This window comes from Danio rerio, chromosome 23 (genome assembly GCF_049306965.1).
Source record: "Danio rerio strain Tuebingen ecotype United States chromosome 23, GRCz12tu, whole genome shotgun sequence".
Taxonomy (NCBI): Eukaryota; Metazoa; Chordata; class Actinopteri; order Cypriniformes; family Danionidae; genus Danio; species Danio rerio.
Genome location: NC_133198.1, coordinates 1,777,066 through 1,794,404, shown reverse-complemented (window position 1 = coordinate 1,794,404; position 17,339 = coordinate 1,777,066). Strand labels below are relative to the sequence as shown.

The following is a 17,339-nucleotide window of genomic DNA, read 5'->3' as shown; positions in this document are numbered from 1 at the left end:
GCAGTGACAGGCAGAGAATGAGAATCTCAGTAAAACGCCCAGATCAATTAAACTCACTTTATGAATAAGCTACTTTAAGCATTGACTAATCCATTTCTAGATAAATATTTTAATTCCAATATAACCACACACTATATTCGGTTTTCAAGTTGTAACATAAATGCATGCGCTTTGATGAAATTGGTTTAACAAATATTCTACAATACTAACAGTAATTATATAATGCAACTAATAATAAAACAATAATATAATGAATTGCGTAAAATCAGCTATCATTCAACAATGCAAAACCATCCAAAGTTTCAGTGGCTTAGTGGTTGGCATTGTCATCTCATAGCAAGAAGGTCAGTGGTTTGAGTCTCGGCTGGGCCAGTTGGCATTTCTGTGTGGAGTTTGCATGTTCTCCCCGTGTTGGCGTAGGTTTCCTTCAGGTGCTCCAGCTCCCCCCACAGTCCAAACACATGCGCTACAGGGGAATTGAATAAGCTAAATTGGCCGTACTGTATGAGTGACTGTGTGAATGAGAGTGCATGGATGTTTCCCAGTACTGGGTTGCAGCTAGAAGGGCATCCGCTGTGTAAAACATATGCTGGATAAGTTGGCAGTTCATTCCGCCTGATGAATAAAGTGACTAAGCCGAAGGAAATGAATGAATGAACATACAAATAGGCTGGTAATAAGTCAACAGTTTAAAGTGTTACCAAATAATTATTAGCGTTTTAACACTACAAACAAACAATTCCCACAGAACACAGCAGGAAGAGAGAGATTCTCAATCATCATTTGTTTAACTAAAATAAACTACATATAAAACAAACTACATAAACATGCTTGATGGCTCATTCTGGATGATTTTATAGACATGAAACAATAAACATCGGAGAAGAAGAAAAAGAAAAAAGAGTAATACAACCTTTTAATTGAACAAAATGTATATGGTTTCAATATTCAAAACAACCCTGAGGCTATGAAGTATTATTAGAAATGACGTATCATTACATTTTGATGCAATAATATGCTCGGTTTACCTTTCATTCATGAACAAAAAGATTTCAAATTAGATAGCTCTATCTTCAAGAAAAAAGGTCAAGTAACACTGACACAGTTTTTGTATAATACTGTACTGACTTAAAGAGGACCTATTATGCCCCTTTTCACAAGATGTACATGATGTCCCTAGAGTGTGTATGTGAAGTTTCAGCTCAAAACAGCACACAGATGACGTTTTATAACTCTCTGAGACTGACCCTTATAGATTTAGACCCTAAATGTGTCGCTTTAAATTCAAATGAGATTGCACAAAACAGGGCGGAGCTACAAATGCCTGTGTGTCAGCATAGTGGCAGATTCAACATTATCTTTGTGAAAATTGTAATGTCAAAACGAAGTGTGTCCGAATGCATCAGTGTATGGAGACTCCGGTCGCTGTTCATTTGTGCTTCATCTAAAACTCCACGTTTATAATCCTCTAAGGCCACTGAAATTATCTTCAGCGGGTCAAAACTCCAATAGTGGACGGCTGCTTCTCACTCAGGGCTGTTTATGCTAATGAGAGAGAGAGATGGGCACTAGTGGGCGGGGCTTTCCCCCTCTGATGACGCATTCAAATGGAGAATATCAATCAAAGTGTTACATCAAGTGTGACAATTAAAAATAAAATGAATACATATTGACCATTAGAGGCTGGTAATATTCACACACTGCTGACACACAACTGGCTTTAAACCCCAAATAAAAGTGTTTTTTGCAAAATAGGGCCCCTTTAACTGACCTATAATTAACAATTGCACTTACTAGTTATTCCTTTACTGTCTTCTCTGTTTGTCTGTCCAAAAAAACCAACATATTCTTTATGATCAGATGCTTTTTGTATTTTTTCTAGTTTCTTATGTTTATTTTGCTAAAGTAAACCGCTGCAGCATCTAATAAACTTTGTTTTACCTTCAATCGAATCATAACAAAAAAGGAAATACCCTAGTGTGTGTTTTTTTCCCACTAATGTAAACTCAACACTCCAGCACTAACCACAGAAAAATCTGTAGTTATGGACGGTACACTGCTGCCATGGAATATATATCACCATACCACACACAAGGGCTATTTTCATTCATGAAAAATACTGCCATAAAACATCCAGTTTAGTCAAGAGCTAACCACTCCATCTAATGTTTGCACGTTAAACGGCGAACGCGAAAACGTTGAACTCAATTAATAATACTCACTCAGTGACCTCAGCAATGTGCCTGTGCCGCAGTTTGACCCATAATTCATCATCTTCGTTTAGTAAAGCTTCTTTCTTGGAGCCATCCTTCATTTTATACCTAAGAGAAAAACATAAAAAACTATGGAGAAAGCTGATTTCACACTGCCTATGTTAACATGCACCAGTTTTAGACAATAATTAATGAATTTAATCCAACACAGATTTGTTTACATTAACTCTAAACATTGTGAATCAAATATCCATTTAAATGAGTTTTACTGTATACACTTAGATTTAAATGTTTATGCACACACTTTGTCTTATCTTTGGGTCTGTTTTGTTCAGGCTTATGCCGAGTTCAGACTGCATGATTTTCAAAGTAGTCGTGTCACAGATGTTTTCACACTGCTTGACTATCTAGGCTAGCGTTTCGTCGCTGTTTTGTTTACACTGTAAGATGGATCGGTGACAGGGGCTTTCACATTGCATGACTTTACTATAGAAAGAATCGCCGACAACTTCGTCCAAACCACGTCTCACAGCCAAAAACACGTAGTATATCTATTGTTATTAACTACATAATGAGAAAGAAGCCTTTAATGGGGTGGAAAATGTACATGTTTGCTCACCTGGGTTTAAAGGGAATTAGCCATTTCTCCTCAACGTTAATAATAAAATAATTTCTTTCTGTATGAAACGTCAAACAGACACGGTTGCCCCTGAGTCCTGTCAAACCTCCACTAGTTTTTCCTCCATTTCGTGGGTCCAAATAAACCGTAAAAGAGCGCTTTTAACTTCTCCCGCAGCCTCCCGCTGGCCTGCAGCAGGTATACACACACACAGAAGTGAATGCTGCTCTCTCATTGGCTGTAGGCGATCGCTGATGTTATTTTCAGTCAATTCTTAATTCACACGGCATGATTTGAATCGCTGACAGCTCCAGATATTCAGCACGCCAAATATCTCGCAGCCATCGGCGACTCTTTATTATTACGATCTGAGAGAGATCGCGTCTTTGATAGTTCATACTGTGTGATTGTCACTCATGTGCACGAGCAGTGATTTCCTTGTGATTACAGGCATTTGTCTGCGATTTCTCAAAACCTGTCGGCGAGCCAAAATCGGGGCTAAAATCACGCAGTCTGAACTCGGCATAACTCTTTAGCAGTTTTGGTTGTTTGGTAAACACAGCCACTGTCATCCAAAGCTTTAAATAAGAGTAAAGACATGATCATAACTGCACTGGTGTCCAGCTGATATCAGTGTTGAAGAGAGAGCAGGTGAAAAGGGGACTTACTCGTAGATGTTGTTATTTATAGGTATGAGGTCATAAGCCATGGCTTGGTAAGTGAGCTCGTGAAGAATGGGACTAACAGGGTCCATTGCACGGTCAACAATCAGCAGCTGCGCCGGTGTTTTTTCCTGAATATCAAAGACCAGGTTTCAAGAGCAAGCAGAAACATCACAAAAAAAAACACAAATCATTAAGTGTTCAAAACTAAAATTATCAGTAAGTCTCCAGCAAGCCTTCAAAAGTCTTTAGTAAGTCATCAAAAGTTTTTAGCAACTCTTCAAAAGTCATCAGTAGGACTTCAACGGTCTTCAGAAAGTTATCAGATGTCTTCAAAAGTTTCAAAAGTCTTCAAACATCTACGGAAAGTCTTCAGAAAGTCTTCAAATATCTTCAAATGTCTTTAAGTCTTGAAAAGTTTTCAAAAGTAATCAGAAATTCTCCAGTAAGTTTCCAAAAGTCTTTAAAAGTCTTCAAAAGTATTTTAAAAGTCCTTTAAATTCTTTAGGTAGTCTACAAGTCTTTAGAAAGTCTACAAAACTCTTAAAAATGTCTTCAAAAAAGGTAATCAGCAAGTCTTCATTAAGTTTTCAAAAGTCTGCTGCAAGTCTTTAAAAGTATTCAGTGGGTGTTCAAAAGTCCTTAATAAGTCAACAAAAGTCTTCAAAAAATTCTTTAGTACGTCTCCAAAAGCCTTCAGCAAGTCTAGTAAGTCTCCAAAAGTCCAGTAAGTCTCCAAAGGTCTTCAGCAAGTCTCCAAAAGTCAAGTAAGTCTCCAAAGGTCTTCAGCAAGTCTCCAAAAGTCAAGTAAGTCTCCAAAGGTCTTCAGCAAGTCTCCAAAAGTCAAGTAAGTCTCCAAAGGTCTTCAACAAGTCTCCAAAAGTCCAGTAAGTTTCCAAAAGTCTTCAGTAAGTACTTAAAATGTCTTCTGTTAAGTCTTCAAAACTCTTGAGTAAGTCTTCAAAGGCTTTGGTAAGTCTCTGATTTTAATTGGCAATGATGCATGAGACAACCTGTCTTTCATTTTAATGCTTTAAAGCTCTAAATGATTAAAAAGTGTCGATACTCAAAAATCTGCATCAAAGTCATTATTTGATTTGTTTTACATTTACATTACATGTAAATAAACAAATAAATTACATTTATTTAAATGTAATGTAAATATATAATATAATGAAATAAACATCTCAAGATGTCAACTGTAGCATTGCCGTTACATGTTGTAAATTAGTGCTGTTATATCTGACTATGCCACATAGCCTACACAGCCTACTATTTTGGAATGTGTTAAACTTGAATACAAGATTTCAACAACAAGATGCATTTAGACCAGTCCAATCTCATCGTAAAAAACACACAAAGTGAGCGGGTGTGAACAGGGCCATATACGCTGATGTGCTTGGCTGTTGTAAACACTCAACATCTCTCACCTTTTTTGTCGTAATTTCATCCAACTCATAATGCCGGGCCAGTTTATTATCAACAAGTTCAGCCAACATCTTTCCATATCCAGGAGTCGATTCTCTGCATACAACCAAGAATATATGCATTAAACATAGCTGAAGTGTTCATTAAAGCAGTGTAACTCCAGCTGCTGTACAGTGAGAAACAGCATCTGCACCTTTTGTATCGGACTCCAGGATACTCGTCCAGCGTAGCACAGAGAGTTACAATCTGATCTGCAATTTTATCCAGCGTCTTCTCTCTGTCCTGACTGAACCCACTGTAGATCTTCTTAAAGGCCTCTGGGTTCTCGCAGGTGAACACCTGTACAAGTGACACAAACATAAAAACAATCAGTGATGGCAATAGTGACATTATAAATAAAGGGCGTCTTTGTATGTAGTGGTGGAGCAACTACATAACTGATGACGATTGGCATATGTGTGTTGGGGTTGGGAAAACTACATAACTGATAATGATTGGCATGCGTTTGTAGGGGTGGGACAACTACATAACTGATAATGATTGGTATATGTGTGTAGGGGCGGGACAACTACATAACTGGTAATGACTGGCATGTGAGTAGGGGTGGGACAACTACACAACTGATGATGCTTGGCATGCGTATGTTGGGGTTGGGACAACTACATAACTGATGATGATTGGCATGCGTTTGTAGGGGTGGGACAACTACATAACTGATGATTATTGGCATGTGTGTGTAGGGGTGGGACAACTACATAACTGATAATGATTGGCATGTGTGTAGGGGTGGGACAACTACATAACTGAAAATGATTGGCATTTTCGTGTAGGGGTGGCACAACTACATAACTGATGATGATTGGAATGTGTGTTTAGGGGTAGGACAACTACATAACTGATAATGACTGGTATGTGCGTAGGGGTGGGACAACTACATAACTGATGACGATTGGCATATGTGTGTAGGGGTAGGGCAATTACATAACTGATGATGATTGGCATGCGTGTGTAGTGGTAGGGCAACTACATAATTGGTGACTATTGGCATTTGTGTGTAAGGGGGACAATACATAACTGATGATGATTTGTATATGTGTGTAGGGGCAGGACAACTACATAACTGGTAATTACTGGCATGTGTGTAGGGGTGGGACAACTACATAACTGATGACTGGCCTGTGCATGTAGGAGTGGGAAAACCACATACCTGATGATGATTGGTATACGTGTGTGGGAGTGGGACAACTACATAACTGATGATGATTGGCGTGTGTGTGTGTGTGTATGAGAGGGAAAATCGCATAACTGATGATTGGCAAGTGTGTGTGGGGGTGGGACAACCACATAACTGATGATTGGCATGAGGCAGGGGTGAGGCAAATAATCAATAGTAGGAAAACAAGTCAATCATGTGAGTATATTTTAAAATAATTTACAAATACATTTTCATATCATCGGCTTATCGTAAATGAAGGCGAAGTTTGGCCATATAGCGTCAGTGAGTTAAAATGTACTTAAATTATGCCAAGATTAAAACATGATTGAGCACAAAGTTTGTTGAAAGAAACAGGCTGCAATGTGTAGTCTCTCAAATAATCATCGAATCAGTGTTTCAACCATGAAAAAAGGTCATTGTTATTGTTATATTTCGTCTAAATATAAAACAAATACTCTAAAATAACACTAATATTCATACTATATTTGTTTTATTTCTTAAGAAGCATATTGTATTTTTAGACTTTTTTGTTGACTAGCTGTGGTCTATGCAGTTACTAACTCAGTTACTATTTGTAAGAAGTATTTTTAAACATACCCAACACTGTACACAACACAATATAGCAACATGGACTTCCAGAAAATAGTTCCACTCACTTGTGCTTCCTGTGGCAGAAAGGAGATGTTGATCTCTTTACACTTTTTAATGTGCTTGGCGCAGTTCTTCTTCATTTTGTCGAAGAGCTCATCAGGACAGTCTGGGGTGATTTTGAAAACAATATTAATCAAATAAGAACACAATCTATCTTTGGTCGTAAGTAAATCACGCAAGAGCTGAAGCAGCGAACTCACAGTCCGTGAAGAAGACATACGCAGCTTTGTATTTGGGCTTGGGTTTGAAGTCATTAATAAATGCATCAATACACTGTAAAATAAAACATTCAGGTCATTACCAGCTCATCACAGTAATGTCAGTGATACTGCTTATTATTAGTTCTAATTCCAGACTGCCATGCAATAATCATTGATACTGACTAGGGGTGTAACGTATACAGAATTCACGATTCAACCACAGAAATAAGCAACAAATCCTCAGTGCTTGCTTTTTTATTTATTTTTAACAGGCAGAAGTGTTTTGTCACAATCGGCTACAGAACCCCTTCCTGTACAGTCTCTACACATATGACTGTAGTCCGTCCCATGACAGAAACCTCATTGTGAAGTAGGCTTGGGCAGTAATGCAGTAATATGGTATACAGCAGGATCTAAAAATAGCAATGGTGTCAGTTTTAATACCGTTATACCATCATAAAAACAATGCACTTATATAGGAGACAAGTATTAAATAATAAATATTATTTATTTAATGCCTACAAATGAGTATGCGTGACTGTCATCATGAGACAGTGTGGAGGAGAGATGGCGGCGAGTAGCGCACCAAGTGTCCAGCAGTTTGGCAGTATTGCCGGTTTCGACCGAACAAGAAGGAAGACGTGGTAAATACGAACTAGAGGTCTGCATTTCAGCTGCTGTACCATGGGACCCGACCAGATTTCTTGCGGTGCGGGAATACATTTCCGAAAAGGCGCGGGAGCGGTCGGTAACTCTGCTGTAATTTAAAAGGGAGCGGGCCCGCGGTCTAACAATATCGCTCTGGAGCGAGCGAGCACACGCGCATTCACGTGGATGCTGTGTGTGTGTGTGTGTGTGTGTGTGTGTGTGTGTGTGTAAATGAGAGATAGCGTGATTCTGTGTGTCGCTTGACGCTCACTATGTGTGAATGAGAGAGAGTGCATGGTGCTGTCTCTCTCTCTCTGTGTGTTTGTGTGTGCGTGTATGTGTGTGTGTGTGTGTGTGTGTGTGTGTGAATGAGATCCTGCATAGATCTCTAATACAAACAAGACACACAGGTGACCGCGAACCTAAGCTCGCATATACGGTATTCAGTTTCTGAATGATTTAGGCACACGCCAAAAGTTTGGTGATGCTGTCTGAGCCTTACGTCATCATTTTTTTTAATACACACGGTAATACCGGGGTAAAATAGGGAGGAGGTTTGACGGTATCAAAATTTGGATACCACCCAAGCCTAATGTGAAGTTTGCTGATGACAGTGGTCTGACTCATCTCAAGTTGTGATGAATCGGCGCACAGAGAGGAGCTCCTGAAGCTGGCAACCTGGTGCTCGGAGAATAACCTAGCTCTGAACACGAAGAAAACTAAAGAGATCATGTCGACTTCAGGAGCCACAGCACTGACTTAGCCCCACTCTACATCAATGGTGAGTGTGTGGAGAGGGTCCACACTTTCTGGTTTCTCTGCATGCTCATCTCAAGCAACATCTCATGGTTAGAGCAATCATCAAAAAGACCCAGTAGACACTTCACTTCCTAAGCGTTCTCAGGAAGCACAACCTTGACCCCCAGCCTGCTGTTGACCTTCTACCGTGCATCAATTGAGAGTTTGCTGACATACTGCATCACAGTATGGTGTGGTAGCTGCACCATGGCAGACAGGGAGAGGATCCGGAGGGTAGTCAAAGCTGCGCAAAAGATCACCGGCGCAAGATTCATAGACACTGCTAGACACTACTCACACCAGATACGGATTAATTGTGCTATACACACGTGAACATTTTGAGTTTAATTGACTTCACAATAGACGTGAATTTGCATCATTGGTGGGGCTTCTGTGTGCCCGCTGACTCTAGCTTCAATGCTAAATGGCTAACATGGATTTAATAGCTGTGTTTATGTGCTTCAGGAAGACTGAAAAACAGCGTCGATTTGTTTGGAGCCGTGTCTGAGTCCACTAGATCCATTCTAAAGTGCAACCAGCACTGTGAGTTCCTAAACTCCTCCAGAAACTATACCTGGATGCTTTAAGCTGTACTCCCGACCGAGCCAAGCCCAGTTTGATGAACTGTTGTCCGGTGTTGGCAGGAGGATTTCCCCCAGGGACACCACCAACAACTAGAGCTACGTCATAATCACTCCCCTACAAAACAAAGCTCCCGAGATTTTTCAACTTGAGTGATTTATCTTTACGACTTTAAAACACTCCGGTATCCCCTGTATCTGTGGCTACACTCAGTAAACAGCGGTGAGTTCAGTGAATTGATAACCTTCACGGCCAATCACAGTCATTTCTGTTGAGCATGTGAACACAACGGCCAATCAGGGATGTTTAAAAATGCGCTCAAATGTTTTTAAAATGTCAGTACCAACTGGTACTGAATCCCAGTACAGTGACAACCCTTTCGTGCATCTCTAATATAAAGATTGCTATGAAAACTTTTGTCCACATCCCCCAGCACGAGTGTCTCCTTAAAACTGACCTCAACAGTGGGAGCCATGAAGTAGATGGCCTTCATATCTGGAACCGGCTCTCTGTTTTTGAACAGGTTCTCCAAAACTGCAGACAAGCAAACACATCATCACATTAATCAACAATTCACACTTTTTTTCTTGATATAATGAAAATAATGAGAGGTGGAAACATCACACTCAAGTAAAAGTACCATTACCTCCCCAAAAATGTAGTGCAAGTCCAGTAAAAATGTCTGTTGTGAATATTACTTAAAGTATTAGGCATCGTTTACACTAATGGGTTTTTGTTTTAAAAAGCATAAGTTTTGCTACGCTTACGCCATCCGTTTACACTATGGCAGAGTTTTCGAGCGCCCAAAATGGAGCGTTTTGGAAACGCTGAAGAGGCTGTTTTCTTTCTAAACGCTGCTGCTCCGTCTCAGTGTGGATGATGGAAAACGGAGACATTAGAAAACGGAGGCGGGGCTGCAGACATTCGCCTCTCTGATTGGGGCTTTTTCCTCATTATTAAGTAGCCTAACACACACAGTTCAGTCTCGCATCCTCTTCTTGTAAGTTCAGACTTCGCAAGTTTGATCAAGGCTGCAGTCTCCCCCTCCTCAGTTTGATTTGGAAAACAGACTACCGAGGACAAATCTTCAAAGGGAACAGTGTACTTTATAACTTCATTAGCATCGTCCTGACAACGTTGTTTCACTTTCTCAACAATAAAATGAAAACATGATGGAACTGCCTATTTTCATTTTGATATTAGCAACTTAACAGACAGCAGAATGTTGAGGCGTCGTGCTGCATATATGAGCGTCATCTTCACTGTGTGGATATTTATAACAAAACGGAGCCGATAACAACTGCCTCCTTTCAATTTCAGTGAAAATACGAAACACACCCTCTCTTCTGCTGAATATCAGTTTTAATAATCGATAATGGCCATTATAAAATTAATACATACAATAAATTTATACATAATAGGAAATAAAGGCAAGCGATCAGTCAACATACAGAATGTATATGGTTCCATTAATTATTAACCTATCTTTGCGCTCAGCCAAAACACGTTACCTGAGAACAAGTAATAGATTCCAATGCCCAAAGTCGGGTAATATGCCGTTAGATAAAGACAACAAGATAAAAGAAATATCACGTTTAATAAATATAGTGAGATTAGATCCAGCGGGAGATACTTGATGAGCAGTCCGATGAGCATGAAGTCCGACTTCATGGTTATTACATCATGTGTTGATACGACAGCAAACGCATGCTGAGAAGTTCGGGGGGCGTGGTTGATTTTACATAAAGCGTTTGGTTGGAAGCTCGACTCTGCTCATTTTCGCGGCTCCTCCTCTGGCTCCATCAAACAGTCCTTCTGCGCATGTCAAGGCTCCAATTTCAGCAGTCTTTTGCGACAGTTTGTGCCCGTCAAGCAGACGTTTTGCCCTTAAGGCGTTCAATGGGAAAAGGGGCTGTCGCGTCATCCATATTTTTTACAGTCATTGGTAAAGCACAATTCCTGAGGAAAACTACTCAATTACAGTAATCCGAGTATTTGTTACTTTACACCACTGGAAACAGGGAAGCTTCCCTTCTGGAAAACACAGGAAGGAAGAGCGTCCGACACTCAACACACAATGAGGTTCAAACACTGGATCAACAGCTTCATCAAACACACAGGATGTTGAGCAGAATCTGGAACAAAACCTCCTGCTCACTCACCTGAGATGCCCTCGGACATGAGATCAGACATCTTGCAGCACGAGGACAGTAGGCGTGTGGTGAAATCGTCTAGTATGAGGATCTGGGAGTGGAGAGAACATACAAATGAAATAATATGGTTTCTGGGAGTTCAGCAGTAATCAGGGTTACATTTATAATAACCATGATGAAAAATGTCTGATTTTACCAGTGAATAAAACTGTCTAATATGACAGATTGCAAGCATATATCTCAAACATAATAATTCAACATCAGAATTATTATAAGTAGAATAGAATTATTTATAGAAACCAGTAGAGCTACGCATATTATTATCGATGTTGTGCCATAAGTTTGTTTTTACCATACCTTTATTTTACATCTACAGAATCGTGAGAAAATCGAGATCACGAATCACGATTCTCATTTTAGCCAGAATCGTGCAGCTCTAGCCTACATGATAACTTTCTAGTGCCTTATAATACGCTACTTTCGTGGCTTTTGTTTGCTTATAAAGTACACAGAATTAAGCGCATGCGGAAGATCATATATGGATCAGTACCAGCTGGCCGATACCCAATCCAGCAAAAATATGCCGTATCCAACCGATATCCGATCCAAGTATTGGGATCGGTGTATCCCTAGCTGAAATGTTCACTATCACGAATACCTTCAGCTGGTAATAAATTTGTTTTGCCTACGTTTCCCGGTAGCCTGACGATCAATCTGGCTTGCCACCTGCCGTTTCCTCCCCATCATGGATCTCGACCACCCACTTTTCATAAACATTGCGGTTCTTACCTGTCCACATTTCATAAACATTATGCTTCTTCCCTGCCCACTTTTCATAAACATTGCCCTTCTCCCGCCCACTTTTCATAAACATTGCCCTTCTCCCGCCCACTTTTCATAAACATTGCCCTTCTCCCGCCCACTTTTCATAAACATTGCCCTTCTCCCGCCCACTTTTCATAAACATTGCCCTTCTCCCGCCCACTTTTCATAAACATTGTCCTTCTCCCGCCCACTTTTCATAAACATTGTCCTTCTCCCGCCCACTTTTCATAAACATCACGGTTCTACCCCCACCAACATTTCATAAACATTGCGGTTCTCCCCACCCACTTTTCATAAACATTGGGGTTCTCCCCGCCCACTTTTCATAAACATTGCGCTTCTCCCTGCTCACTTTTCATAAACATTGCGGTTCTCCCCGCCCACTTTTCATAAACATTGCGGTTCTCCCCGCCCACTTTTTATAAATATTGCGGTTCTCCCCCCCACCCACTTTTCATAAACATTGGGGTTCTCCTCGCCCACTTTTCATAAACATTGGGGTTCTCCCCGCCCACTTTTCATAAACATTGCGGTTATCCCTGCCCACTTTTCATAAACATTGGGGTTCTCCCCCGCCCACTTTTCATAAACATTGCAGTTCTCCCTGCCCACATTTCATAAACATTGGGGTTCTCCCCGCCCAAATTTTATAAACATCATGGTTCTTCCCCCACCCATTATTCATAAACAGTGCGGTTCTCCCCGCCCACTTTTCATAAACATTGGGGTTCTCCCCACCCACTTTTCATAAACATTGTGGTTCTCCCCGCCCACTTTTCATAAACATTGCGGTTCTCCCCGCCCACTTTTCATAAACATTGTGGTTCTCCCCCCGCCCACTTTTCATAAACATTGGGGTTCTCCCCACCCACTTTTCATAAACATTGCGGTTCTCCCCGCCCACTTTTCATAAACATTGTGGTTCTCCCCCCGCCCAATTTTCATAAACATTGGGGTTCTCCCCCCGCCCACTTTTCATAAACATTGCGGTTCTCCCTGCCCACATTTCATAAACATTGGGGTTCTCCCCACCCACTTTTCATAAACATTGCGGTTCTCCCCCGCCCACTTTTCATAAACATTGTGGTTCTCCCCCCGCCCACTTTTCATAAACATTGCGGTTCTCCCCGCCCACTTTTCATAAACATTGCGGTTCTCCCCGTCCACTTTTCATAAACATTGTGTTTCTTGAATTAAATTATCTGCAAATCTTGTAATTTGGGTGAACTGTCTTTAAGATGTTTCATGAAATACTATTGTTTTGCTTATTCCTGCAGGTGCCCTTCTCTGATGTTAATCAGGTCAGCCAGTCTTTGTGTTTACTATACAATAGAGGGTACTCACTGTATGAGAAAGTCTGTTAGAAAGTCTGTTAAGCACAGATTGGCATGGAGGGCCCCGAATGGACAAACTACTGGAATAAATATAAAGAGAAAACCTCAGAAACCTTTCAAACTTACGTTCCACTTTTTGCAGTCTGCAATGATGGTGTCCCTGATCCCTGTGAAGACACATGAAGGAATATATTATTTACAGGATCAGCGTTTCTGAAGGAACTGAAAGTATAAATCATAACGAAAAATTTCCAGATTTAGTTCCTGTTTCAAACTTGTTCTGCAAATACATGCAGGCTTAAAGGAAAAAAGTCTTCTAAAGCATAAAAATAATATGTTTGCAGATATTTCAGAAACATGCTCAGTGAACATAAATGTTTATCTGCGAAACGATGCTGGAGTCAGATATTCTGTTTAAAAATGTGCATTACGTGACAGATACAGCATATTGACCATAGTGAATGTGTGTATGCTGGAATAGTTGGCAGTTCATTCTGCTGTAATGACCCCTGATAAATAAGAGACTAAGCTGAAGGAAAATGAATGAATGAATGACAAACAAGTGGACACAGTTGTCCACACAAAATAACTTGTATAATAGCTTTAATTAGTTTAATCAACTGTCTGATCCTTGGAAGTGGATTTAGGCAAATAACTAGGTAAAATCGGTTTTATATTCGCACATTAATACTTTGGCTTTCAATAAAATAGTAAAGCAGAATTTAAAAAGGCGAAAACAGATTAATTACAATGACATACTGTAAAGAGCACAACTTCTGACATGGTTACTATATTGTTTACCACACAACTTTAAATAGTTGGCAGAAATCGCATGCAAGTACGACTTAAAAACAACATTAGCACTATTTATTTGAGTCAACAATGTAGTACTATGATAGTCATCTGCTAATATGGTTTCCCTATTTAGAATTAGCAAAGAATACTTTCTGAAATTATATTAAGGTAAAAGCCTGAATGTGTGAATATAAACCAAATTTACCAAAATACACAAAGATGGGTCTGAGGTAAAGTGGGTTTAATATTTGCACATTTGTTTATTGAATAGTTCAAGTTCAATTTATTTATATAGCACGTTTCCAACTGCCACACGGCTGCACAAAGTGCTTTACGGAGAGAAAATAAACACATGGTATGAGCATAAAAACAGTACAAACAGCAATAGGCACATAACAGGCAAGAACATAGAGAGTATATCAATAAAAGAGCAAAATAAAATAAAATAGAAAATAATAAAACTATTTTTTTCCTAGTTAAAAGATGCTTATACAGTTGACCAACACTAAACACGATTGAGAACATGAAGGGAAGGACTTATGCTTCAAAATGCCTAGAAAATAAATGCGTCTTTAATTTAGACTTAAAAATAGGCAGCCATGAAGCCTTTTTTTAGTTCTAATGGCAGGGCGTTCAAGAGGCACGGACCTGCTATGCCAAAAGCACGTTCGCCCCTACTTTTGAGGAGGAACTTTAATAAAAATGATCAGCGGAATGCAAGTGTCATGGAGGAGTGTAATTAACAATCAGTCGGGATAAATAATGATGGCCTGGACCATGTTGGGCTTTATACACAAAGAGAAAGATTTTAACTTCGATTCTTTGTGTCACCGGTAGCCAGTGTAGAGACCTTAGAATAGGAGTGATTTGTGCATGTTTTGGGCTTTATGTTAAGAATTTAGCTGCAGCAATTTGCACTAACTGTAGGCGAGCAATGTGAGACTTAGGCAGCCCAAAATACAGAGAGTTGCAATTGTCCAACCTGAAGGTTATAAGCGCGTGTATGGGAATTTCTAGAGAGTGTGAAGGAAGAGAGGATTTCATTTTTGAACGAAGAAACTATTTCCCACCACTTTTGAGATCTGTTTATCAAATTTTAAGTTCTGGTTTAATGTTATGCCTAGGTTATTAACAGATTGCGTTTACAATCAGACAAATCATTGTAGTCTATATTGTAATTATAGTAGTAATCATAGTAATCTAATCATAGTAGTCTATATTGTTTACCATGTTACTATGAATATTCTATCTGAATAAGCATGCAAGTATGACTTAAACAGCATTAACACTATCTAATTGACTGTGAACAATGCTGTACTTTGATATTCATTCATTCATTCATTCATTTTCCTGTCGACTTAGTCCCTTTTTTAGTCCCTTTTTGCCACAGCGGAATGAACCGCCAACTTATCCAGCAAGTTTTTACGCAGCAGATGCCCTTCCAGCTGCAACCCATCTCTGGGAAACATCCACACACACATTCACACACACACTACGGACAATTTAGCCTACCCAATTCACCTGTACCGCATGTGTTCGGACTGTGGGGGAAACCGGAGGAAACCCACGCAAACGCAGGGAGAACATGCAAACTCCACACAGAAACGCCAACTGAGCCAAGGTTCGAACCAGCGACCTTCTTGTTGTGAGGCGACAGCACTACCTACTGCGCCACTGCCTTGCCCATACTTTGATAGCCATTTACTGCTAATATAATTTGCCTATTTAGAATTTCCAAAGAATACTTTCTGAAATTATATCATTAATATTATTAATTATATCAAGGGGAATGTCTGAACACCCAAATATAAAACCAACGTTACCTCTATAAAGAGGTTTAGTTAGCAAAATAAAACACAAACATAAGTTTGTGAATTTTGGAAAGCCTCTTGTTTCGTGTTATTGGTAACTTTTATATAATTATGTTATTATAACTTTACTGTCACAACACAGCAGACCGGAAGTCACTGATAAAAGTTCACAGAAAGTAGCGCGGGAGGACTGATGTGCCTTTATGACATCATCATCAGACAGCCAAACAATTACGTCAACAAAAGTAACGACGACATAAATAAATCTGCTTCCAAAATTAAAAAGAGAAACTGAAACGGGTAGGCTAACATTAGCAGAGCAGCTAACGTAATCGGAAACAGTGACTCAATGACACATGAGACATTTAACCAGAACAAACATGACAACGATTCACGCCAAACAGTCAATACGGCACTGTGTCGTTAATAAACACGAAAAAACAAACGCATAAACAACTTTTGAAACGACTTTATCTCCTCTGGGCAAACCCAGTAAACACTGTGTGTCTCTTTAAACTTCTGACAGCTCTTTCTCTGAGCCGAACTCGTGTAAGTGTTGAAGCACGAGGCCGTGCACGCAACAGGTTTGCAGAAAACAGATGTCAGCTCTATGAACTTACTTTGCCATACTATTTTTTTCAAGCCGTGGTCTGCTCCAGTTGCCATCTTGAAGTTTGTCCAGGCAAAAGCGCGCTCCTGTTTCAGGGAGGAGTGAGTGAGTGAGCGCGCGCGCGCGTTCACGAATGGACAATTCATTTCAGTGGAGATTTTTTTACAGGCTTTTTCCCACGGGTCATGAATTTCTGAAACATCATGGAATTTTAAAAGCGGTATTTCAGACATTAGGAATATATATAAGTCATGGGATATCAGTGATTTTTGTTTGTCGTTGTTAAATCTTGCAGTTTATCAAAATGTATTTTTAAATAGGACTACTGGGTTTTTAAAGCGTTTTGTTTCATATATTTGGCCTATTTATGGTTATTTTTTATTATATCCATGTTATTCATTTCCCACTTGTCAACCGGCAATCATAGGGATAGTTCACACACACACAAATTAAAATATTTAGAGGGGATACAGCCTTGGACACGCACGTCATAATAATATGTGACACTGTATCCTACAACAATTTATTAATTATTATATTTTTTTATTGTATTATTTTTATGTTACTGTGAAGTTTCGTGATGCGGTAGGGGAAGGCAAAAATAAAATGCTATCAAATTTGATAATTTTAATTATTAATTAATTAGTACTCGATATAATTATTGTTTTCACATCAGTGTCAGAGTTTGGTTTATACTTTCGATAGGGGTGGATGTTACCAAAATACAATTTTTGTTTAAAATATTAAATAACAATAAATAATTATCTTTAACCTCCGGCCACAGCTGTATCCCT

General features: G+C 39.5%; 1 protein-coding gene across 1 annotated transcript in view; it reads right to left on the bottom strand.

Moving 5' to 3' along the window:
* stxbp3 (syntaxin binding protein 3) overlaps window positions 1-16,611 on the bottom strand; it is a 36,730-nt gene extending 20,119 nt beyond the window's left edge. Inside the window, 10 exon segments of the mRNA NM_213471.1 lie at window positions 2,223-2,321; window positions 3,501-3,625; window positions 4,925-5,018; window positions 5,116-5,261; window positions 6,795-6,895; window positions 6,990-7,062; window positions 9,475-9,551; window positions 11,180-11,261; window positions 13,456-13,496; window positions 16,556-16,611. Of these exon segments, the coding sequence (NP_998636.1) occupies window positions 2,223-2,321; window positions 3,501-3,625; window positions 4,925-5,018; window positions 5,116-5,261; window positions 6,795-6,895; window positions 6,990-7,062; window positions 9,475-9,551; window positions 11,180-11,261; window positions 13,456-13,496; window positions 16,556-16,601 (884 nt within the window). The 5' untranslated portion in view covers window positions 16,602-16,611.
* Between the last annotated feature and the right edge of the window lie 728 nt (window positions 16,612-17,339).